The 26770-nt window shown below is 42.6% G+C and overlaps 1 protein-coding gene across 2 annotated transcripts; it reads right to left on the bottom strand.

Annotated features, from left to right (window-relative positions):
* wnt7bb (wingless-type MMTV integration site family, member 7Bb) lies at positions 1 to 26423 on the bottom strand. Of its 2 annotated transcripts, none has more exons than XM_085357641.1 (4): positions 26232 to 26423; positions 19086 to 19312; positions 3592 to 3863; positions 1 to 480 (listed from the first exon to the last, which is right to left on the bottom strand). In XM_085357641.1, exons 1-4 carry the CDS (start codon positions 26300 to 26302, stop codon positions 1 to 3), a joined length of 1050 nt encoding a protein of 349 aa, XP_085213767.1. In that variant the 5' UTR covers positions 26303 to 26423. The 2 variants fall into 2 exon arrangements, with proteins under 2 accessions (XP_085213767.1, XP_085213768.1); XM_085357642.1 differs by lacking the exon at positions 26232 to 26423 and adding an exon at positions 23623 to 23705.
* Positions 26424 to 26770: the final 347 nt, after the last annotated feature.

Below are 26770 nucleotides of genomic sequence, written 5' to 3'. Positions count from 1 at the left end.
TTATTTGCAGGTAAACACCTCCGTCCTCTCACTGCATGTGTTGCATTTGACGAAGCAGCACCACTGGAACTTACAATTGCACTGCCACACCTTTGTGTACTGGTGTGTATTGTATCCCCGACCGCAGCACATAAGGTCGCAGCCGTCCGTATGTGGTGAGGTGCGGTTGCACAGGCGTCCCTGGGTTCCCACGCTCCCTGTGGCTGCGTCCTCCTCGCAGTAGTTGGGCGACCTCTCAATGTATACGAGGTCTGTCTCCATGGGCTTACGGTAGCCCTGAGTCTGCTTTACCTTGAGGTGGGTGGGCTGGCGCAGTCGGCTGGCCCGGACTACCTCCACGTGCACAGCTTTATTGTACTTGTCCTTGAGTACGTAGCCAATCTCGCGGAATTTCGGAAGAGTAGTCCAACATGTTTTAGTGGTACAGGATCCCGAGACGCCGTGGCACTTGCACTCTAGCTTCATCCTTTCTTCTAAAACCTGGGGAGTGGTAGAGACAACAGGTCAGCTGTAGAGCTCTAGCAGTTATAGGACTTTCAGGTAATAGAACCCCTAGATGAAGATTTCAATTTTCCTTCTCTCTATGGATTTCCAGTGTGCTGGGAAAAAGGTAGAAATGTTTAAAGCGTCTAATTATTATTATTATTATTATTATTATTATTATTGTTGTTGTTATTATTGTTTCTATTTCTATTTCACATGAGTGCAAAGCTCAAGACATCTGCATAGTTTGACTAGAGTGGAAGTCCATAAGAAAATCATTGATATCCAATCGACCAATATATAGATCTTTGAACACCTTTTGTTTTGATGTGGATACTTTATTTTAGTCATTAGTTATTATAAGTCTCTTGCTCTCATTTATATTGTGCATGTCATCGCATCTCCCTTCCCTCACCCTCAACCAGTCATGGCAGATGGCTGCCCCTCTGTGTTTCTTCCTGTTAAAAGGGAGTTTTTTCTTCCCACTGTTGCCGAGTGTTTGCTCACAGGGGCTCATCTGATTGTTGGTGTTTTCTCTCCTTTCCTTACAATATAAAGCGTTTTTCTAGCTTTTACAAGAAATATCCTATAGTAGTAATTTTGCCTGTGGTTTCCATAAAACATATCACTGATTCAGAAACAAAAATATCTCATATGTTTTTGATCGCCATTGAAAATTTGAATCCATTGTGCAATTAAATGTGTTACACATGCAGTGTACAAACAGGCAAACTCAATTAATCGTTTACAGCTGGACAACACACATGGTTTAAGTGGGTTCTTAACCAATATTATGACAAAAAAATACAGCATTATTCCCATATGGGTAAGATTTTGATGTATTATGTTATATTACAATCATAAGACGGGACTATATGACAGTTTATTTTGTGTAACTCCCTTTCTTAGGTTTGGTCTTAAGATTTGTTGGTTTATCTCCAACATATGGTACACACAGGGCAGAAAGTCTTCTCTTTGCTCCCTAATCCCGCAGCATGTGGTAAATATTGCGTGCTGTTGTCAGTATTCAAGTGTCAATCCTTTGTCCCTTGAGAGTAAGAAAGAACAAAAAACAAAAACAAAAAAAGTATTTTTTTCCTAAAAGACAAAGGGACAGAGAAATCACGGGGGTGTCGTTTAGTTGAGTCCTATTAACCCGCTGCTAACAAATCTGCCATGACTCTAAAAACTCTTCGTTTGCTTGAGCAAAGCGGGCGTCTCTGTTGTTGCTGGGTGGCTGTGCAGCTTTTTCCTGGAATGACGCCTTGCCAACAGCACAAGTCATCACTTCTATCACACACTTATGAAATGTACACAAGTGATGTTATATAGCTCTCTCTGTCTTGTCTACGCACTCATGTGGTTTGAGGAAATTTGATTTTTTTTTTAAAAAACTGAGCCTTCCCGACTACATAAAAGCTGGGATTAGATGTCAAGCCTGCCTCCAGTATTAATTCAGAGTGAGGATTTCCAAAAATGCACTGTACAAAAACCACAAGAAATGTCTGGCATAAGGAGTCTGACATATGTATGGAAACATTTACTTAAAGTGTGTCCATCAAAGCCTCTGATCTGTTACTGATTAGTCCAATATGACCAGATACACATCACCGCATACAGATGCACTGAGATGCCCTGAGATGGCTTGTCAAACACACATCTGCATGTAGACTTCTTTTGGTTTGTTTTTCCATTAATAAGAGTAATAGTAACAATCAACAAAGCCCTCTTACACTCGTCATTTTAAAGGCTTCACATCTGAACAAAATCCAGATGTAACTACATAAAATCCAGTTTACATATATAGCGATGCATATGTGTGTGCCTTCATCTGGCAAATTGCAGATGGACTGATCGGATCAGTGTTGGTTTTCCAATAAGACTCCTATCTGTCTTTAACTTTTGGATGTTGTTTTTTTTTTTAAATATTTAATACCTATGTGATGCAGTTGACACTCTTGGAGTAACTGTGCATGCATCATCAAACAAAGTGAGGTACAATCAGAGAAGGCCCAAATCTCTGTGTCCTTATAAGTTCTTAAACTTTTAGCTTTCCTTCAGTATGCACACAAAAAAAGAATCTGACACTTCCTCATAGCATTTAATTTTTTTGAGCTACAAAGAGCAAAGCGGCAATAGTGCCAGCTCTAATCGAGAGAGCTGCCAGTACCATGGCATGCAGCGTAGACCATATCAGTCTGCTGTGTTAACACTAGCATTGTCGGCCTGCTTTCACACCCTGAATAGATGCAGTCAAATGGCAGTGACATGTTTTGGTATTGTGCAGACAACTGCAATAATATCCTGTTCCTGACTTTACACTTCATAATTCCATGAAAGGAACTGGAAAGGATAAATGGCAGTCCTCCATCTGGCAACCACTTGGGAAGGCTCCATTTTCCCAGTGAACATTATACAGCTGAAGTTATTAATTAGATCCATTTTTCAACTAAGTATTGTCTTTTTTCTTTTTTTCACCTCCCACACTCTCTCTGTCTTTTTTTTCCTGGTCGTTAACGTTCTTCATGACTTTCTGCTATCTGTTCTCTAAGAAATAAACTGCTGATCTGTTGATTGATCGCAGCTTTTTGTCACAAGTCTGCGACTTTGAGCTCTTTATCTGGGAGAGCTCCGCTTGTCTGGGACACATCTCTGCATCTATGGATAAACACATGTTTGCCATTAAATCCATTCATCCAGTTGTTTGTATCTTTGGCTGGCAGATATGCCATGCTATCAACTGCTATCAAGTGACTTAAAGAATAAATAACAATTGTTCTTTGTAACTACTTCCATAGTGCTGCTAGCTCTATTTAGTTGCTCCAGACGTCCATTTATTCGTTGCGGTATCATTTATCAGCGTGATCACCAAACGCAAGCTTAATCCAATGAGTAACCTTCTTTGTTTGGAGGTAAAAACAAAAGTTAGGTCATCAAGATAATGCAAAAATTCACTTCACAGTAAGTATGCTCTCTTGAGGATAGACATTTATTGTGCACAGTTTACATAATATTTAAGTAATTAATTTAAGTAAGATTTGTTTAAGCATTTTCTGGGGTTTTTGTGACTTCGAGGCTAAAAGAAAAGTATATGACATCTTTCTTTACCTTTCTGCCTGCCTCATTGTTGTGCAAGTTCATCAGACGACGTGGGGTCTTTCTAATCTCGCGGGCATCCACGAAGCGGCGAGAGAACTCTATGCCGTACTTGATGTCTGCCGAGCATCCTCCCCATTTCCAGCCTTCCTCCTGATTATAATAACCCTGCTTCTCCCTGTCACATCCACACTGACTGAGGTTGCCTTGGCTGCATGCTGCGGTGATAGCATGGGCCACCCCAGCCGCTGTGATGGCATAGGTAAAAGCTGCTTCCCGGCTGCCTGAAAAAGAAAAACAGATAAATGCTCCACTCACAGCATTTTACAGCGCAGAGAATTTGATTTTTGACAACACCACAGATATTCAGAATCTTTCCCATCATTCGATAAGCCACCATTTTGCTTTCCTCTCATGAACAGCTTGCCTTCTGTACCTTGGTAGAAATGTGGTCATACTTCCCACCACAAATTCCTTGGACCTAGCCTGCAAGAGTGCAGTGTTGGAATTCCAGTGTGGGGAGAGCTGGGGTAGGTGCTGTCCAAAGTGCTGAATTCCTCCACAGGAGCACCTTGTACTGCTGCCCACACTGCAGACAGTTGGGGTCTGCAGGTCTCGCTGACTCTGATACTGATCACTGACAAGAAAGGAAGCCCTGTGGTGCCTAGATCAGGTAATACCAGGACCTCAGAAGATAAGAGCAGCTGCTAAACCTAACAAGATTAATTCTACCTATGTTTCATAGTCTGACTTCAGGCTTTAAAGACAGTGCATGCTTACTGGCCATGAAAGCACTCAAACTGAAGGTTTAGATTAGTTGTTATTGGCTTTAAAAAGTTCTACTTCGGCTTATGTCACTAGATAAAATACTATGTGCACTGTCATCACTTAAAAACCAAAAAATAGATTCAATGTCTTGGGAAAAAAATTGAGAATGCCAATGCCCGAGGTATAGACTTCTTGTTGTGTCAATAAGAGAAAAAAATTATATATATATACAATAAACAACATGTAAAGGACCTGGGTACACTTTAGCTAAAAGGACGGTGACAATAACCATACCATACAATTCCACTCACTTCCTGCATATCTGAAATAACTGTACTATTCCCCTAATGGCTACAAAGGGATCTGACTTAAAAGACATCGTCTCTGGGTATAGGAAGGACTGCGGGTTATTACAACCCTGGTCTCCCTCCAAGTGGCAGTAATCTAGAAGGAGGCAATCCTCAGAAACAAGGCTAGCCAAAGAGTGTTTTAAGGGGCCTTTCAGCCTGTGGAGAAGAATGTTTTGTAAGTCTTTGATGTGTGTTGTGTAATGTACTCAGTCGCAATTATTGGAATCACTCTAGGTAAAATGTGTTCTGTTGTTCTGCACTTCAGAGGGCCAAAAGCTCCATGTCAGTTTATCATTTTCTTTTTTCAGCGGTTCTCAGAGGTTCATCGTGTTCGGTAGTTTGCAAACGTCACAGTACATGACCTATCAAAAAGAATCATCCGGTTTCAGCAGGCTAGTGAACATAAAAGCTTGATGTAAATTTTCAAATGAGTGGCCGAATATAAAGTTGTACATACAGAACTTGTCACAAGTGTTCAATATACCGCCTCCAAGCTAACGGATATGATAGTCAAACTTATCCTATACTTTTGCAAGCATGTCGCTGCAACCACTGTTTTTCTTATGCTTCTTGCAGGCAACCACATGAACTCAAGAATCCCCTCTTTACTGTATTTCTGCTGGATGTCAAAACACATCTGTAGAAACCTATTTATTTATGAGTAAATTCTGGTAGCATCCTTGTAGGCTTTGGAGAGAATTCTATTTTTTTATGTATTATTTTTTATACATTGTAGACAGTTTCAGTGTATTTGACTATATGTTCTAAACACTGATTAGCCTTTAAATACAAAAATACAGCAAATGAAGTGAAAATTATAAGGAAACAAGACAAAAACGACTTTATGGACGCCAAGCAAACACTCGATAGCTTGTGTTATCCGCTAAAGCTTATGTGTACAAATTTTTATTCAACTTTTTTTCATTTCAAAAGCAATGTGCTTTATGTACTCCTAAATATACTGCTAATATGCAGCCATTTGCAGCTGTTTTCCATTTCATTTCCTCTTCTTTTTTTAGAGGGACTTTTTACACCTCCTATTCTGGTCTCGGGGGCATTTTTGAACTCTCAGAGATGTTTTCACCCAAAGCCACTGTTAATTTCCTACCCTGGCACTGGTGCTGTAGACTTAATACCATAGCCACAGGTTTGCCTGGTGGGCACTGACTCACAACCACTTGCTTCTTTGGTTAGCAGCAGAGCTGTGCCCCACCAGCTTGTGGTGACATTCTGCTGCCCCCACCTCATACACAAATGCAGTCACACAGCTGCAATGTAGCTCTGTTCACATGCACACACACACACACGCAAACGCTCCCTGACCGGCCACATAATAAAATAATACGACACACTTCCACTTCCCTCCACCCTTGCGCGCATACACTGTTAAAAGCTCGTTTACACATAGATGCACAAACAGAGCATCACTGTAATGTTTAAAACAGGATAAAGGCAGTTTCCAGAGAAAGGGTGGTACTCAATGAGTTATGCTATTAGTGGGGCAATGATGACAATCAGAATAGAGAATGCTTTCATTCTGTTTCCCTGAAAGTGACTGACTCATAAATCAAAGATGGAAAGGTTACGAACAAAATAAGTGGAGTGAAGCCAGTTCAGACAGGCAACTCCAGCCACACTGTGTTTTGCACGCTAACATGCTTCAGTTTCCACATGTCATATCCCAAACACCCCTCCTCTCAGTTTGGTGGTCTACTTGCAGAATTTCCCATTTCTCCCTCCGACATGTCAGTGCACTACCCTGATATGTCAACCCCCTTCACCAACCCAACCTGTAGGCTCTGTGTGGATGTTTACTCATCACTCCCAATTTCTGTATCATATTTAGAGTGGGCAATGAGTCAGAGTCTAGACACCAAAGATTATATTCTGCTGTTGAACTGCCTAGCTCAGTTACATTAATATAGCAATGCAAAGGTGTAGCATGTGCATCCTGCGTGTGCAACATCTTTTTTTTAAAACGCCTGTGTTCTGGAGAAAGAAAGAGGCCCCCGAACAGATGTGCATCTGATGAAATTTTGAAGGAGAAAATGCACCCATAACAGCAGCAAAAAGCCCCAAAAGAGGCTGGCCCCAGAGTCCTGACAGCACTCCAGGAGGAACCACCCTGGGATAGCCTTGCTAGCTGCCAGTGGAAAATTGGAGTGACCAGAAAAACCTCAATGAACTTGGAAACATCCAGGAGAGAAGAATGGGGGAATATTAAACCAGATGTCTAATGGAGTTTAGTGGCAAGTGTCTGCTGTAGCAGCCAAGAAAGCAGGCAAGAAGATCAGGCTTGTTTCACTGAGAACAGGTAAGGGAGCTCATATGCAGACATTTGTTTTGTTTTCTTTTGTTACGGCCCTGCGTTGGGGGCTAAAACCAGAAATACTGACGCAGTATGCTTTGGCCTTCACATTACCTGACCACACCACTTTGGACAGCGGCTCCCGCTGCGATGGCCCGCCGTGTCTTTTGACCATCTGCCGAAACTAGGACATAAAAAGAAGTCTCTGGATGTAGTGGCTTGCCGCTAAAACTGCAATCTGTGTTTAGAGACGGAGGCAGGCACACCGCTAGCCAGAATTCACATGACACAGCATAGAAGATTTACAACCGGGGATACTATACAGGCAGCACTTGTGTACTATAGACAAGCTGATGTAGTAACATTGCCGCTGACCTCAACGGGCCTTGCTTTCTTCTCTGTTCACAGGCCATAGTAAAGATATGTTGTTGACAGGAGAGGAAAGGGAAAAGATATACTGAAGGGACTTGGATACAGAATTGGCTGTAGAGCGCCCTTTTCTCTCCAAAAACCAGGTCAAGGTCAGTCATGTTGTGTGTCTGCCCCATCATGGGACAAATGGTTAAAATATACAAAAAAAAAGGTCAAGTGAGGGCAGAAATGGCCTGACAACCTTGACTTGCTAAAGGTTATCGCATTCATCTGTTATTATTATGACTGACCTGATGTTTTACAAAGCAGCTAGTGGAGATGCTGAGCTAATTTCCTTTACTAATCCTGCCAGCCAGAAACAAATTCCTTCTGTCCTCGTCAGCACGCTTCCCCATAAAACACGTCTGGGATTCTGAGAATTCCGATTGCACAATGTGATACATACGGACGGTGTACAGCCTAAGAAAGATGTAGCGAAACATGCAGACATCAAGCTTTACAGAACATCACAGCAAAGGTATGATTCGGTTACGGTAAAGGTGAGGTGAGCCAGAGGATGGGTAAAGACATTCAGTAGACTAAAAGGACTGGAGAGAAGTAGTTTAGGCTGGATTCCTGGTAGGGAAGGGGTGGGGAGGGGGTGCCAAACAACAGCAAAACACACACACATACATACACAGAAGTACACACAGAAACCGGCAGGTTTCCAGCAGAGTGGCTGAATTGCCTCTCCACACAGGCCAAGCCTGCTGTTGCTGGAGCAGTGATGGGGAAAGCCTTTTAAAGACCCCTCATCCCAGACATGCACTCACTCCCACAGGGGACACAAGGGAGTGGGGTGGGATTGGGGGTGGGGGGTGGAGAGTAGATTGCATAAAAAATAAAATCTCCACAACACAGCGACACACTCGAAGTTCAAGTTTCACATCACATTCACACATTACCTGTAAGAACATCTTGTCACACACAAATGGCCCACAGTGAACAAAGGGAAAAGTGTCACCTGCTGGTGGCCAAGAGTCTTTACACATATTGTGGGATTTTCACAAGATACAAAATAATAATAACAATAATGATAATAATAATGATAAAAAACACGATGCCAAACCTTTTTTAAAGCAGATATGGAAGTTGCAGAGTGCTGTTTCTCAAGTAACATTTAGATCATTTGGTTTTTTTCTCTTACTTTTCCCCCGTCTTGCAGCAAAACTATAGAAATTGAATCAAAACACTAAAACCCAGAAATAAAAGCTCCAGGTCATCATTTTCAAAAGCAAAAACAAAGCATCGTGCAACACACTCTGCAGCTCCGGTGAATCAAATGGAAACATGATACCGCTTTTAAAACATTGTGAGCACATGCAAGTTCATGGATACTACATAACAAAGTTATTTTACGTCACTGTGCACATATAATAAAGTTATGACACCAAAAAATACTGAGAATAAGCTCTAACCAAAGCCATACTGGTGCTGGAATCCTGTCTCCAGGGCCCCATGGAAGGGGAAGAAAGTTGGAGGAAAACCCCTTGCTTTGTGTACCACTCGCTGAACTGACTACTGCGCTCTCTACTACTGTTTTCCGTTCCGCTTTATGTACCGTTGCTATGAACATATGCTCCCAGCAAATTATAGACAAAGTTGTGGTCCGTGAGGTTTGCAGCTTGAGGAATTAGCACAGCCGTGTTCCTGTACAATAAAATAATATTGTTTTACCAGAACTAGGCTCCACATTCTCAGAGAACTCACATCAGAGAGCCGAGGAAGTGACACGCTTTGGCACGGCCGCTCACTGTAGGTCCTCCAGTTTGATTCATATAATGAGGAGGGCTTTGAGAAGAAAAGCTAAAAACAATTATGAGGGTGTTTAACTTTGCCGGTGCACTATTAAATTCTGAGAATTTAGGTAAGCTGCCTCCCAGGCACAGAAAATTGGGCTGGCACAAAACCGTTTCAAAAGCATCCTTTCTCTCCTCTGATCTGCCTGAGGTGAAGATAAAGCTTTTTGACTGAATGCTGAGGCTTGCTAAAACAAGCACAAATCCTTCTTCCCACCCTTTCATCCTAATAATGAGCCCAAATCAGGACCTCACCTGCACACATCTACAAACGTAGGCCGCTGCGCGCTCTACAAAGCATTCATCAAGTTCACGGGAGGACAATGTCGAGGATTTTCCTCAATTTCAATCTTTACTTGAATTTGTTTCATCTTCAGCGGAAACATATTTACCGAGATGTGTGCGGATCCCACAGCGCATCAACGAAGATATCATTATCCTCACCACTATAATCAACGAGTCAAATATGCCACTGATGACATGTTTCTCCTTCTCATTACAAAAGAAACCTCCAGACTTGACATTTTCATATTTGGTGATACTCATCATCACACAGTCAAAATAAAGCCCCACGTCTCTTAGCATCTTCTCCCTCCAAACCAGTGTCTCTGCCTTAAAAACCCACTAAGACTCTCTCCCTCTCGCTGTTTCTCTCTCTCTGAACTCTCACCTAAGTGGGCCAGTAGCGATGTGATTGTTGGCACATGTAAATGTCCAGTGGTGGGCCAGCAAGTAGAGAATACAGTGATGGGCCTGGGATAGTGTGGAACAAAGCACAGAGTGAGATTACAGTTGATCCTCTTGCATCCTGCTTCCTCCTGCGTCTAGCTGCACTGGCAGACACAGACAGACGCAGATCCCACCGATAACGCGAGGCTACGGGGAGCCCCGTGTGCAGGGGGCCACAAGGGTCGGGTCTCTGAACAGCTCAGACAGACTGTGGGTGGGCGGGGGAGAGAGAAATGGGGTGAGGAAAAGGTGAGGGACCCCAGCAAACGGACACACCCACACACTCTGAGACAGAGACAGAGCTGATGAATGAACAAGCAGAAAAGCGGACCCGGCAATGATAGTGCTGTTTGGTTGCGTAGGACGACAAGCCACACCCTAGATACAGACACATGCTGTGGGCAGAGGATGTGAGGCAAGACGCTGGGAAGAAAAAGCGTAAGACATGACCTTTTACTGCCGATGATGACCACAGCCCACACGCTGCAGAACAACAAAGCAACGGACTCTCCTGCTATCTGATAAAGTTAGTGAAAGATCCTACGCGCGGGATGCGCACGCGCGCACGTCGGACCGCTCCAGCTTCTCTGGGCTCACATGGAGGAAGGCAGAGAGGATTAGCGCAACCCACATGATGACGGGCTGAAAAATAGGCCTTTTATCCACCACCGTTCCACCATAACACAATGCACGCGTCATTTCCACGCTGTTATCCGCTCGGTGCCAACTGCTTGGCTGCCTGGGAGTGGATCTGCTGTTTTGCTGGCAGATCAGCACTGGTGGTGCATCAGATCTTTTATCGGCTTTAATATTCCGTCCTTTAATGATAACAATATTTGTTTTTCTTTATCTCTGTGGGATAGCGAGATTTGGGTGAATGATTAAGTAGTCGAGCTGCAGTATGCCTGAAGGGTGTAGAACCAACAAAAAGTAATCCCCACAAAGGGGAAAAATCCTCAGTGGCAGTGAGATGATTGATGGCATTTTGGGAGAGTTCACCAGTGTCAAAGTATCCACTTGTGGTGATAAAAAAAAAAAGGAGCAGGAAAAAACAGTTTGAAGAATGGCTTTTTTGACTGCCTTTGTTAAGCTAGTCCTGGGCATGACACCTTCTTGCCAGCTGAGTAAGCTTGTGTGTTTTTTTTCTGCCAAGCTTCACTCCCAGCCAATCACAGCCTTGAAAACATGAGATGTAAGTTTACACAGTTATGCCATGTTATTTCTTCTTTGAATTTTGAATAATTGTGGGGTTGACAGTGTGGATGGCTGAAATTACAATGCTGACTGATTCCCTTTGCCTTGCTTTGTTTATACTGTCCTTGAATGTCTGCTCTCGAGACACAATCGCCATGTGATTTAAAGGGGACTTTTCTGGAAATCTTCATCTGGCCAGAGTGAATATTTCAGCTTGTATTAGCTCTCGCTTTGTCAGAATGAGCAAAACAAAGCAATAACCGAACCGCGTGGTCATTTTAAACAGATTTTTTCGTCCATTCATTATTACCCTTAGGTTAGACTGATGCTGTGCCTCCATTCTGCGGAGATATGATTTCACCACAAAACGACCATCAGCTGATTCCGAGAAAAGGAAGGAGCTCCACCAAAGAATTTATAATCTGCAAGTATTCTGTTGTCCTCGGCCCAGGAGCTTGTAGTGCGGTGTGTCGGATGAATTGTAGACGTGTGGGGGGGAAAGCAAATTAATGGCTACTTCAAGTCTTGACAACAGCAAATAAAATGTTGGCATAATAATTATTAATTATGAGTGTTCAGGAAATTTAAGGACACCGCAGGGATTCTCAAATCACACCAAAGTCATTTTTAACATCTATATATATATATATATATATATATATATATATATATATATATATATATATATATATATATATATATATGAGCAACAATGTGGAAAAGATGGTCCCACACAGTTTGTTTTTCTCTGATTATTGTATTCGGAGTGGGAAAAGACACCAAAAATGGTTCATCTGTTGCTTCTGGCACACTCCATTCTCTGTGAATTCAGGTTTTCTATAAAAACGGGAATGGTGTATATAACACTAAGCCAAAATTCCCAAACTTTTGTCAACCACATCCTCTTTGCACTTACTTATCCAACTCCACTGTGGATAAAAAAAACAGCCTCCCTCAATTATGTCTGGCTCTTGGTGTCTGCAGTGACCTTTCCCCTCCTCCGAGAGGTAGCCCTGCCATCTCCAGCTCCCGATCAAGTATGTGCCTGTCCGGGGAGTTCTTTCCACACAAATGGTTTTCAATAAGCCTGCTGACTTAAACATCCTTTCTAGTGACTGGATGCTAGTTTGGTCCCTGCAGCCCTGTAGGTTCTAGCAGGTGGACTGACCACTACCTTCACCACAATGTTGATCCTGTGAGAGGAAATAGGTGAAAGAGAAAGAAGGAGGATGGCATGAACACACCTTTAATTCCCTGACACCTCTACACTACTCCCATTTCTTTTTTTCTCTTTCTCTCTTTTTTGTTTTTCCTGTAACCCACAGCTTGGGGCAACTTCTCTGCACCTGACAAAAAAAAAATAGAGAGAGACAGGGAGACAAAATGGGAAAAAAAATAATAAAAGGAGCACAGTGAAAAAGCAAAGGGGGGGGGGGGTCATGAAAGAAAAAAGACTTGCTTACATCTTTTCTTAAAAAGGTCTGATTGTTTCACTGTTCACTGTAGCAGTTGTGCACAGTTATACCTAGGTATGCTTAAATTTAAATTGTCGTAACAATAAAAAACTGTCGTGTTTCCTCGGCTCACCTGCTCAAGTGCTCCATCCATTCTTGTGCAATGAGCCAAAGGCAGAATGATTGAACTTTTGCAATAATTCACTAGCAGCACAATACAAGAAACCTCTTTCATGTGAAAAAGCGTGGATCAGGATGGTGACAAACTGGTTGGAAAGTCAAACAAAGAGTAACCAGAGCAGGCCATTTTATGACAAGGGGGCCAGTGTTGGCCTTTGATGCTGAGTGTAGCTGTTGAAAGGTGTCCATTTTCAGGCTCTAATCACTGACTTCAAGTGCATTGCAATTTGAACAGAGCTGTAAGGTATTCATAGGCATTTCTTTTTTTGTTTAAGTGAAGGGCATCTCTATTACAGGTAGTTAGCCAAAGGAATGTCTGATTGCACACAGGATGAGGCTTTACCAAGTCAAAACATGTCATTAAAAACAAGGGGAGAAGTTCAAATATGCTTTGATAGGGAGATCAATAACCAAAAGCTGCATTGATCACGGCTGATGAGCAGCATAAATGCAATAGAAAAATAAAGCCAGTTCACGCAGAATATGCATGCTAAGGCTGATTTATGTGGCACAGAACAACGAGATTTAACTTTTATGTGAAATCTGTAGCACGGCACTTAAATATGCACAGTAAATTGAAATCAACAAATCACGGCTACGGGATCGAGTCTTGACAGGAGTGTTTAAAATAGAATGATTCATTCAGAAAGCAGGCCAGATCGGAGCGGAGGGCAGACCACATTTGCCATTCTTATCCTGAAACCCCCTCTTTTTCCTCCTAAGCTGCTGATGGATGTGTTTCTAATTTTATTATTGGTTCTTAATAGACTGCAACAAGTCACTCAATAACACCCATTTCTGTTAGCACGGGATAATTCATTCCACATTTCTGAGGGCTGATGGCACTGGCTCATGCCAACGCTGTTAGCGGGGCACGGGGAAGAATGCTAAATCTGCTTTTGCAGAGGAAACAGAGACACACTCAAATTGCTGGTTTCGAATCTCCGCGCTGAGTTTACGGCGTTGTACTCCAATTTGTCAGTTGGTGCGTAATAAGCAAGCTCACACTTTTTGCAAAACAGTGGAAATGCTGAGCGGCAGAGCTGCAGGAGATATGTGGGTTCATTTTTTTGTTTTTTGTTTCAGTGCATCTACTGTAGAGTCTCGTGTCAGCAACAAAAGAGATGCCGGCAGCAGCCAACCTTGAAAACTTGAAATAAAAGTGAAGTAAATATCAAATAGACCATTTTTGAACCATCTCTGCTAAATGACGATATCTCAAGTCCTAAAAATCCACAATAGCCCAGTTATTAATGTGTGCTCCCTTGGAAAGCGAATGTAATATCTTGGACCAGCTCCAGAAGAGAAAGACTGCCTCCAAGAGAAGGCAGTACAGAGAGAGAATGCATAAGACTTGCGGTCGGTTGATCTTTACTTCTTGAAAAACTGCCGACATCTCCTCCCTTCAGTCCAGAACTAAGACTGCATCACTGAGCACGGGGGTGGGTGGGAGGTTTGGCGTTCATAATTTGGGGGGATTTGAACAAGGAACCTAAACAGGAGCAGAACGCGAACAGCTTTTCCCTCTACATTTGATTATGATGATGTTGGAATTTGCAGATTTGAAGCAGGGATCGGAACATTTTCTCCGAGGGGTGTATTCCATGATTTCATATGCCATGCTAAAGAATTCCATAATACATACGGACGCGGTTAGAAAACATGGTTACATCTTCAATCAAGGGCAATAGTCACTGGAAAAGATCACAATCGCGAAGGTTGCATGCAGGCTGCTGGCAGCTTGAAATTCAGGTGTTGAGAAAAAATACAGTCACCCGCTTCTCCCCTGTGTGTGCATGTGTGTGTGTGAGAGAGACAGGAGAGTAGCTGCGGTGTCGGTGGTTTCCTACGATGACCTAGTGGGACGCTACTAAACTAAAACAGAGCACTTAGATCGAATCCAGCAGCGTGCTTGATCTCATTTATTCAAAACGTAGTAATCACACACCTCTGTCTAGCAGTCGCTAGATTTAGGTTTAAAAACATAAATATTATTATATTAATACTCTGAGGTCTAAGTCATCATATACCCTAACCCTAACCCGCGCTTTGGAAGAGCAGTGCCAACCATTGCTAGCAAACGGTGCTATGCAATATCAAACTAATGCAAATACATGAATCCCAAATATCTACTGAAATGATCTTACATATAACACTAAATGTGATTCACAGCTTACTCAGTATCATCGTCACATCTTTAAGTATCTAAAAGGCTTCTATGTTAGCTGTGTCCACAACATAGAAAACAAAAAGCATGGTTATTTTGTTGGGTTCTATCTATTTTTGTGGTGCAGGACTTCTATGCATTAAACATCAAATAGGTTATAGTATGAAGTCCGCACTTTTAACACAACTTGAAATGGAGACTCGGCGAGGCTGTATCTCCCTGCTAGACCATCTTAAATCAGTCCAGAGAGTTAAACCTATGAATAGAGAGGAGCTATCCTACTCCTTATGTACACACAGCAAGAAATTTTTACTGACAGGGATACCGAACTGGGGTTAAAATACATTACCGCTCAACACTGACACACAAACATTAATGTACAACACCATTCAAATTCTCAAACTCTTTGTGTATGACTCTAATTCTATTGTGATAATGTTTGGCACACGGGTTATAGGCTCACCTCACATAGCCAGCATGTTTCTATGAACGAAGGTGCAACATATGCTACCTTTTATGGTGCAAACACAGACCCGGAGGGAGAGATTTGGGTGATTCACAAGGTCATGATCAGAAGTAAAAACAGCATATTGCCAGACTTCAAGCTACACAGTTGCGGTCAGTCAGCATCGCATGACTAACTACTGGCCAATAAGTTTGCAGCAACAAGTTGTGGTTTAGATGCTACAATAGAGAGATGACCAGATGTTTTCCACACAGATTGCAACCATTTCCCAGTCCAAATGCTGACTTTAAGTAATCTGATTACATCTAAATTTTCCATGTTTTTTTTTAATGGAGGTACAATGTGAAATGTTCAATTCAATGGAATATACTTACTCTTTTTTTCACACTTGGATCAATGATAGTAAGAAATAACTGTTAAACAATTTCTTATTAAGTCTTTTGAGCTAGTTTCGCCTTCTAAAGTTTCAAAGGGATAAACTAGCAGCCTGCACAGACTTTTCTTTGAGGCATCAGCTCCTCGAAATGTGCAGCGTTTTCTCTGAACAAGAATCGATTTGGAACGATTACTATCCGGGTTCGCATGTCATGGTCCTCCAGTCCTCCTGTGTGCCTCCACCGTCTCTCTCTCTCTCTCTCTCTCTCTGTTGTGTCCTTGCTGCTCTGTGTGAGGGTGTGTTTACTTGCCTTACAGGGGCGGGATCCTCCTGGGATCCCCGCCCTCTCCTGGACACACCTGACTCAATCAGCACCAGTGGATCATCTGGCAATCAGCTGTTTGCTATTTAAGCTGGGACCTGACCTTCAGTCTTTGCCTTGGTGTTGTCTAACTGCAGTAGTGTTCATGTTGCCTCTCTGTTTCAGTTTATTTGCTGAAGCTTTCTAATGCGTCTTTTCCTGTGCCTAGGACGGCCCAGCGGAGTTCCAAAAGAGTGTTTGTTACTTGGCAGAGTGAGGAGATCGGGGACTTGGATTCATGCAACCTTCCATCCATTGGATTTTGTACATATTGGACTTTTGAACTAAGCACTTCAAAGACTTTGTATATAGCACTATCACCAACACTGTAAATATACTCACTGAACTTTCATTCCTGAGTCCTGCGTTTGAGCCCAGCCAGACAAACCATGACATTGCATCATTTGCAGAGATGCAGACTGAGAGGATTTGGTGTCACTGTACTGACACGCAGGGTGCCTTATAATATGTCCTCTTGCAGTTTACAAATGTGACGCAATCGAGCAAGCTGAAGCTCTACTGTCATGTGTTCTTTTGATGCGCCACTCTGTTCGCATAAATCTGCACAGTTCGGCCTGTTTTACTGCTCATTAACTTTGTGTGTGGTTCAAATATGACAATAGAAGATGGGGTGGGTAGGTGGGGGATTTTTATGGGGTTTATTTTCTAACATAAATGAGGGAAAATAAGTTGAAAAATAAGCCCCTGTTGGCTGGTTATTTTATTTATTCATTGAAAAACCCCAAATCTGCCTTGGGAATCCTAACTTAAATCAAGTTCCATGTTGGTCTAGAGGAAGACGTCATTGTAGGGATACTTTATTGAGAAGGCCACCAAGTCCCATCATTATAGAACAATCATGACAGGCCCAGCAGTCATCGGTCTCTGACTATAACTGGACGACCAACAGTGATGTGCTCAGTGCGGGCGCACGGAGCATTTATTTGTGCAGATCTACTATGGAAACCAAACAAGTTAACACCAAATTCAAATGGCGCCATTGCTAAATATATAATATAACATATAATAAACCAGAGAAGACCCCCTATTGGGTTGAATATATGTTTTAATAGTAAAATTTACTTTGGGTGAGCAGCATAATGCATGAAAACATTAATAGCCGTCACACAGAAATACACATGAGATGCGTCCAAAGAACCACTGCCGAATGCCATGTATAAATCTCCGAGTGCTTCAAAAGGCCATAAAAGACAAGAACAAAAGAAAGCGAAAAGGGGATGTTGTTGAGGAAAACAACATGAGCTTCATTACCAAAGAAAGCGCCACATTCACAACAAAGAAAAAAAATGCTTTTGCTAAAAGGAGCTGGAGCTAATTCAGCTGCTGCTTAAGAGGAGGGATTGTGAACAGAGCCACTGGATTAAATGTGCAGCCCAACCGCAACGTAATAGCAACAAAGCATCTAAATGAAAGGAAATATATAAAAGTCCCTGTAAAACAAAAGCAGCGCAAAAGAGATTTGCAGAAGTTTGAGAAGTCCCTCAAGCAAAAGCATTTTAAAATGTAAACGTTTGCCCTCTTTTGGGGCTTTTTCTGCCTATATGAGAACACTCAAGTGAACCAGCCAGGCATGGACACAACCAATTTAGCCCAATTAACAACAGATGTGTCCATCTATTTCGGTTTGACATGAGTTCTCTGCAATAACACGATTAGCTGTCTCTTCATTCGCCGTCTCGTTTTCCATCCATACGCTTTCCCCATCAGAGCCGCACTTCTTTTCGGTAGCTTTTCCACAATTTTGGACACAGCCAGCTATGGCAGGCATGCTGCTAACCAACACCCCACACTGCACAAACTACATCAGCGAATCAGCTGCAGGGAACACTAGAGAAACAGCATTTTTTCAGCTGAGAATGAGGAGCAGCAAAAGATGGGGTGGAATCAGCGGTATGCGAGATCCTCTTGAGCAACATGAATGGTTATACAATAGAAAATCAAAAGAGACTGCGCATTACTGGTTTGAGTTTGAACTGACTGTGTGATGTGTGCAGCTTGGGTTTGGCTTGTTACGAGCCATATTTCATGGGGTTCAGAGGGTCAGGGCCTGGTACCACATTTTTGATGCTCTCGTGGCACTGTTTCATAAAACTGGGACAATAAAGATGCATTATGTAACTTCTTGTTTAATAAGAAAATTACTGGTATTATTGTTGTCAGCTACATTGCCATTACCAAATTAATAGTTGCGATTGCAGGCAGAGAAAGAAATTTACCACCATCTGCTCAGCATCGCACAACTTTGAGGCTACACAAAGCCTCAAAGCTGTAGTTCCCGTTTTGTATCATACTTTCATTGTTAAGTTGACTGGAAAGTCACAAATCCATAGTAGTGTACAACAGTGCCTCAAATGGTTTGTTCCTCTGTCTTATTAAGACGGTGTATCGCTCACCTTTAAGTTATATTCAAACCAACGTAATACCAAATCCATAGTTATTATGAGTGAGTGCATTTTTGTAGTGAAGTACTATGTCTATAAATTTATTTGGGAAAGTGTGCCACTAATGTAAAATATCATTTAAGCTGTATTGTTAAGTATCTTTGTGTATCAAAATCCGATTATAAGATTTTGGCTGTTTTAGCTTTTCTTTCTAACTGGTGTACATTAGTGGGATGTCTAAGACTTTTATTTAATCTCTTCTGCATAGAATACGGTTATTATGATTTTTTCCACCAGAGTCCTGTAGGGTAGCAGACCGTAACACTGAACCTAACTTTAGCAAACAAAAACCTAACCCCAATCCAAAGGTCTTACACTGATTCAATTTGCTCATTAAAGACGTGATCAGTGGCAAAAGTTCCTTGCAGCGCCATAAGCAAAGCCTGTGTAAGTCTATCGCATGCACAGCCATACAGAGCACACAGATATGGATACAGGAACACACTATCCCGCTTCAATTTGTGAAAGAACGCAGACTAACCTACTCGCAGCTCCTGACCGAAGACTGTTCTTTCTCCCAGCGCCGAACAGTTCCAGCGTCCATATCGGAACTGGTATTGACACTCATTGATGCCCATCTGGGCCCCTTCGCCCACAACAATTATGGCGTCCGGGCGGCTCTGGCAGATGGCCCGCTGGCGAGGTGCCAGCCCTGGGATCTTGTTGCAGATGATGTTGGCACCCAGAGCCACCACTGAGGACAGGGCCCTGCCGAAGTAAGAAAAACACACCGCCACACACGCAGACATGCATTCATACGCAGAGGCATGGATGCATGCATGCGTTGTCGCACACACACACACACACACACACACAAACAAACTCAGTTAGAGCCTCCAGAGGACGGTGAGATTTACTCACTTTCACGAGACTCTCCAGAACAGGATTCAATTCAGCCCGTGATTGATGCACATTCCATAGTAAAGTGAAAGCTGTACTGCACGAGAGTATTACTATTTAATGGATTAAAGGTAAATGAAAAACCTGAGAGCTTAATCCAACATAAGAAATATAAAAAATAAAAATAAAAAATGTTAAAAACAGCCCAGAGAGAGACAAGAAGATGCTTATTTGGCTGTTCACAACAGCATTCCCCAGTGGTTTGGAAGACGTGAGTTTAAGTAATTTGTTTGGATTTTTGTGTCAATTGTTAGGTAACATACTGGTGTGAATGGCTTCCAGACTTGTATACCCACTGTGCAGACCTCCTCGGTGCCTGATGGCACAGTTGCAGAAATCGCTTTTTTAACCAAATCTCATATAAAGTACGATTTGTATGATTTGTGTAATTACAGTATGCGTTTGAAGAATACTTGGGGTGTAAATTGCCCATAAATTTCATGAGAGGCTTTGCATTGAACACATGTAAGGTTTTCAGCACTGGTTTTCTCCAATCCTAAAGTGGTCGGTCTTGTATGACCCAGGACATGTCCTTATTGGTTCACCTCAAACACACAACAGCATATTTGATAGGTACAACGGCATATTTTCAAGATGGCTTTATGGCCACTGGGAACACCAAAACAGATTACAAAAAAAAAGAAGAAGAAGAAGAAGAAAAAGAAAAACACAGACTTTCTCCAAGATTCTGTTTATAGCCCTTGAAACCATGTAGATACATACTTTTCAAACATGTCAGGGACAGGGAGCCATAAATGAGCGCGGAGGCAAACACCGCCTTTGAAGTATGACGTCGACCTCCGAAGTATTGACCACAAACGGGGCAAACTAACACAGGCGAGCTGTGTGTCAGCGAAAAGAAATGGCAACATATATAAGGGGTGAAATGGAAGAATGGATGAAGGAGACGAAGAGAGAGGGAGAGACTGGGAGAAACAGAGCTCTAGGAGATGTCGATTTTAGAGCTCGGAGCACACTCTCGTTCTGAGAAGCCCTGACTTAGAGCGTGGATTTGAGTCGGGATAGCTAAAAACCTCTCGGACGACTGTGTTCTCTTTTCTGATTGTTGTTTAAGTTCCTACGCAATGGAAGAACAACATAAATCTCAATTTCAAAGACAAACTTTAGAATAAATCCTAACTGCAGTGGGGCGAGTATCTGTTACCAAACACAGGGCTACACACATTGTCTTGGTGGAGTATAACATTGAAAAGGGACACGCAAAATGGGTATGCTTGTTGATTTTAGAAACGCTTCACTTGAACTCGCCATAAATCAATCAATGTCAACATGTTAGGATACACGTTTTCATATAGAATAGAAGCCCGATGTTTATTAGACAGAAGAAGAAAAAAAAGAAGAAGAATTAAATTTGGTCTGCGAAACGTGTGCATCACTACACTAGATGCAAACTTATCTAACAGGTATTTAACTTCTAAAAAATAATCATATAAATTTTTTTTAAAAATCCCCTGTTAGAAAGAAAAAAGGACATTCATCAGGTGCCTTCTGCATTCGCAGCGAACACTACAGCCTGCTGCTTCTTTCAATCCTGCTTTGCTTTCTCAGCTGTAAAGTAGCTCGAACTTCTCTGACCCTCTTTGACCCTCCGCTGCATACACGGTAGTTCATGGCAACGACGACATCCAGTTTGTCCAAAAGTGAAAGGTGGGCTCATTAAGTTTAATGTGCAACTAGAGAAATTTGCTTCCTTCCATAATGAACATTAGAGATGAATAAGGTCAGTTTGCGATAAAAATCCAACACAAGCGTCGAGGTGATAATTTTTAGCTCTGTCAAAGAAACCTCTTTTCAGCCTCCTTTGTTAGCTCTTTCTCATGTCCTTCACATGCTAATTTGCACAATCACAGTCTACCATGGGCAAACCCGACCAACAGACAACACCAAACAGAGAATTCCAGGGCTAAGCTTTTAAATCCCCGCATCATCAAAGTGCACAAATGCGAATCTGTTTGCTTAGTGTATGCTCTGTGTGTGCCAGCAGCTTGGGGGACAGCTCACCCACAGCCACACAGATCTCCAATAAGATAGACTGTCAACATGAACTTAAAAGTAAGCTGATGCATTTCAAAGCCCCGGCCTGTATAGCTTCCTCAGGTTTACAGGATGAGAGTCGATGCAAAAGTTGTGTCTTTTCATGCAAACTGTGTGCTGTTTAATCGACTAATGGCAGCGTCACTGGATTGTGGTTTAGCAGTGATGCTGCAGAGAGATGAGAGGAAAGGTGGGTTTTAATTTTAAAGCAGCAGGTGGAAAGTCTGATCATGTTACCACAAACCGTACAGAAACCTAAAACATTTAGAGTCCACCGTTAATTGCTCTTTCTATTCTGATTTTTAAGCTGGTAAAGCTGATTTTTCATTAATAATTTAACCTTAGCGCTGATAAAACATGATCATTTCCATGTTACATTGATCCCAAAAACTTCAAGACTAAAACAGTCACCAGGAAATGTAAATGAAACACTACTTTAGGTCAGTGTGAAGTCATTACTGTGGAAGAGCTTAAATCTTAACTGTGGTGAGGAGCTTAAAGATTCCATCACAGTGCAGTGTGGTGGCCTTAAGAGGAACTATCATCTGCGTCATGGCATTCAGTTTGCTTACAGCCACCTGCTTCATCACATTGAACACTTTGAACCTAACTGACAGGCTGTTACGTTCCCAGGCGTGTTTTCTACAAGAGGAAGGCCCTCGCAAAAATGCCCGAGGCACAACTTACTCAAGTCAAGTGAATAAATACTCTCCTTATTCCCCCCACCACACACACACAGACACATTAACAGCAAATCTAGCAGCATTTATAAATTTTAGCATTTTAGAGTGGTTTTACTTAAAACAAAATCCCTTACACGCCCACAGTTTTCAGACTGTTTCCACAGGCGAGGTGTGCAGTGACTCCAAAGGACTATATGGATATATACTTTGGCTCGGGGTGTATTTACTGCCCACAAAAAACTTGTTTTTACAGTTTTACATGCCAAAACATTTCCTGTATAGTTTTGATGAAGGGGTATTGTATTATTTTGAATCTATGTTTAAATGTTCTCCACGTGGCCTATCCTGCGGTTAATACACCGCTGAAAACATAGTTAAATAATCCAAACAAATAATGGTATGTAACTTTGATGTGCAAGCCATATACTTAGCAGCGTAGCCTACTTTTGTCTGAACCCCCCCAAGGAAAAAAAAAAACACATCTATTCCAGCATCAGGTTTGGGGTCTCCGGGCAGCAAAGGATGGAGCAAAGGACCATGTAATTATTTTGGAAACTTTAAGAAAGCCGCCGTTCTGCGAAATACTTTTAATCCAGAGCTCAGCGCATTGCGGTGCCAATCACGTACGTGTTGCATAGGGGATAGTTTAAGATGTGGGCTCAAACGGTAACATCAAAATATTTGAAATCGGGGAGAGGTGAGGTAATGCGTGGTAGTCTTTCGCTCGCTCTGGCAGGTTAAAGGTGCTTCCATGCGTAAAAATGACCCACGTTGCGCGAAGTTTTTCTCACAAGGGGAAGAAAACAGAATCTCCGCATCTAATTGTCTTGAACATCTCTGCCACTCAGTGGCCAAAATGGACCAATGTTGCAGTTCCTACAGTATTAATTTTCCTCGATTTTGTAAAATGTTTTAAATCCAACAGCCTGACCCAAACGAGCCCTACTTACTCCGCAGACATGCTCGCTGAGGGGATGGCACATTAGAGCGTTGAGCTTTACGCCAAATTACTGCTTTCCCACGTGGACCCGGGTGTTTCTACTGATGAGTATTATCTTTTTTCTTCTTTTTTTTAGTTTGGATAACATTAGTTCAGTTGAACAATCAAATATGCCGCCTGAGCTGCACTTCTGTTAGACCCGGTCCGTGTTCGATACAGTTTGATATCACGGTGTAAATAACTCTGACCTGAGGATGAGGGATGAGCGAAATAATCCACTTTTATCGGCTTTTGAATATTGGGGCGAAGAAAATATATCCCCTATTGAGAAGACTGAGGGTTGTGAGAGGAGGAAAGCCTAACCCGTGCATCTTTGTGTTGCTGAGGATGAGAGCGCGCACCCTGTGGAGTGAAGGACTCGTTAATTGGCTCGAACTTACAGGTAGCTGCCACTCGTCAGGATCAGGAAAATCTGCGGGTAGTAGACTGACAGCAGTACACTGCGCGACGAGAAGAGGATCATGATGACATTGAGCAAAACGGCCACGCTCGGTTTGAGTGAGACGAGACGGACTACGATGAGAGGAGGAGGGATAAAAAAAAACCTTCTTTAATCCCGGACTTTAAATCCCCTTTTCCGCACAAAAATAAAAAAATAAAACTCGCTCTGCGTCGCCTTGTGTTTGCGCAGCGACTCTACGCAGCTCCAAGCTCCCAGGGCCGTGTGTGCGCCGAGATTGGCTCTGTCATCTCTCAGCAGCGGAGGCTGTTACACAGTACTGTGGGTTCCCGAGCCGGAATGATGATGGTTTTAGGGATTTTGCATGGCAGAAAAGTGCCTCTCTCCGCTCTCATGAGAGTCGTGCCTGCCATTGGGCAGGGAGAGACACTGCTATCCGCCCACTTTGCCACAGTGGGACAATAGGGTGACACTCATCTGATTCCCGTTGGACAGCGCTAAAGGTTTCATTCATCATTATCACCCCCTCCCCACCTACCGACACAGCCACACAGCCCCGCAACCTCCACCCCCAACCCCACCATCCAGCCAAAAATAAACAAACACAGAGGCTGGCTGCTTCAGCCTCACACCATCAGCGAGGCTCCATGTGTAAGAAATCAGCGCACGTCTTGGCAGGATGTGTCATTTTGAATCAACAAGTTGGCATCACGTTAACGAAGTGACTCTATCTATCTATCTGTCTGTCTGTCTGTCTGTCTGTGAATGGCAGATATGATTCTAGCTATTTTTCCATGCTGCTATAAAGAAATGTCTTTGTCTGCTGTGACATTTCCATGGAAACATAAAGCATAATTCCCAGAAGCCAAACAGGGGTTCAGTGACCTTATTCTATCCTGCGGCAACACTATAACATTTCTATAGGCGTCTATAATATTTCTGCTCTGCCTACCTGTCTGCTGCGCTCTGTTGGCTGTCATCCTATTTTGAGACCCTGCTCTGAGGCAGGGTTTTCTATGCTCAGGGTGCAGGATTGATGGAAGTAAAGGCTTAAAAACTGCACTATTGTTGCCATAAACTGAATTTTTCTTTTCTTTTTTTCTTTTTTCTTTTTTTTCTGACATGGTTTGGTGAGTGGAAGCTTTTTTTATCTTCTCAACATCGTGACTTTCACTCAACACCTGCAGGCTCCAGTTATTGTACACAAAGAGGGTACCATGAAAGACTTAGCCGGAGTAAAAGGATGGAAGGAATGAGCTAACTGCTCAGGATTAGTAAACAATAAGACAAGAGACCCCATAAAGGAGCTACTGTCATGTGACATGAACCCCGTGTGAAATCTGAAGTCAGTTCACGAGGTTCTGTCTATTTGATTCGTTTCGACCGCGCGAATCTCCGAGATTTGCGCAGTCGGAGCATTAACATCAAGCTGCAGGGGCCCAATCGTTCCATTTTACAGCTGAAAATGTGAGACAGGATAAGATCAGATCTACTTAACTGCCATTATAAGCACAAGCATACAACAAAGTTAGAAGCACTCCTGAACTTGATGTATATGACAAACATAAACAGTCTTACTATTAGAATAAAAGAGTCATAAATACATGTTCTATACTATTATGTGGTGTGGTCGTGTGTGACTGGTACCAGCTTTCATTTTTAATTATTAACTTTTATTTATTTCTTGGGCAATTGCTTAGAATTAACCCACTAAGCAAATGCAGAGTGGCTTAAAAACAACAGAACCTGTTATAAAGTCTACTTTTTATAACGTAGGTCCTGCTTTTGCTCTGATTCGGTTGGATCTGTCTCCTCTGCAGCGCAACGTTCCCGGTAGGCAGGGCTGCACAGGACCCCTGGGCTTTATTATGGCTATAGCAGCTAATTTATATTGGTTTCAGTGTATTGGATTCAGATGGGTTAGAACATGTACTCTTCGACTCACTGAGCATTTCACTAATAATTAATGTTTTATTAACAGTATGATGTTAAAAATGCGCAAAAAAAACCCCGAACTTCTGCTTATCTTCCTGGAGATCCTAACACGATCATGCCCGAGAGGCAGCAGAGAAGGAAGGCATGGACGTCCTTCTGTGTTTATGTATCAAGGTGAGGTATTGCAAAACAGGTAAAAACTCCGTCTGGGCAATGGAATGTGGAACTACAACTCAGTCTGCCGCTATTAATGAAGGTATGCAGGGCCGAGCTGAATCCGAGGCAGAGACAGCGGCTCAAATGATCCTCTGCAACAAAGCAGGAGTACCAGGAGGTGAATTAAATAAGCTTCTGTGGTAAACGCCGATCGATCGTACTGTCCGTTGGTACAAGAACAGACCTGCAATTTTTTTACGCATAACACCCCTCTCCAAGCTATAGCTGTGCACTTTGATGATGCAATGATTCTTACATGTTTAAACACACCTGGTTTTACTTTTTCATCCTCATGCTTCACTCTAAGGTCAGAGGGCAGTCGAATCTTTCCTCTACAATGCTTTTCCCCTCTGAAGCGTGCCTAACTGTCGCAACGAATTTCACACCGAGGCTCGCGGGCTACAGTGTCTCGATAAGTAACAACGACAAAAAACTCACCCAAGTCTGAGGTATATGATGCCAAAACACAGGAACACGTAGAGACTCCGTCTTCGGAGGGTTTCGTGCATGATCGTTGCCACTTTGTCCGGAGGCCATGCACTATAACATAAAGTGGCCACGCTTTCCGTTCACATTGGCAGGTTTCTTAGCCCTTCCAGATGCACGTGTACCGTCTGTTTCCCGCGACATCTAGCATAAGCTCCTTGGAAATAATCGACCGTGCGAAATCCATGGTCCGCGAGTACAGGTGAGATGCTGATGACGACCTGAAAGGTGGCTAAGAACTCCAAAATGAAACTCGAGAGAGGTTCGGACTTGAAAGGTGAATGAGTTCTTGGAGGAAGTGCCTCCTATTCGTCCTTACTTTGACGGTAAAACCTAATTAACAATTCCTACTTGCTGTGCCTTGCAGGTAGAAAGAGAGCGAGGGAGGGGGGAATAGTTGCGCATACTGCAGTGTCCTAAAAGAAAAGGAAAAAAACGCGGATTTCGTGGTGTTTAAAGCTTTGGAACATCGCTGCTTCTATATTTTGAAG

Source organism: Diplotaxodon limnothrissa, linkage group LG7 (assembly GCF_057381915.1).
Source record: "Diplotaxodon limnothrissa isolate DT_005_m linkage group LG7, D_limnothrissa_male_GT1.1, whole genome shotgun sequence".
NCBI lineage: Eukaryota > Metazoa > Chordata > Actinopteri > Cichliformes > Cichlidae > Diplotaxodon > Diplotaxodon limnothrissa.
This window is presented reverse-complemented; position numbering and strand designations above follow the sequence as displayed.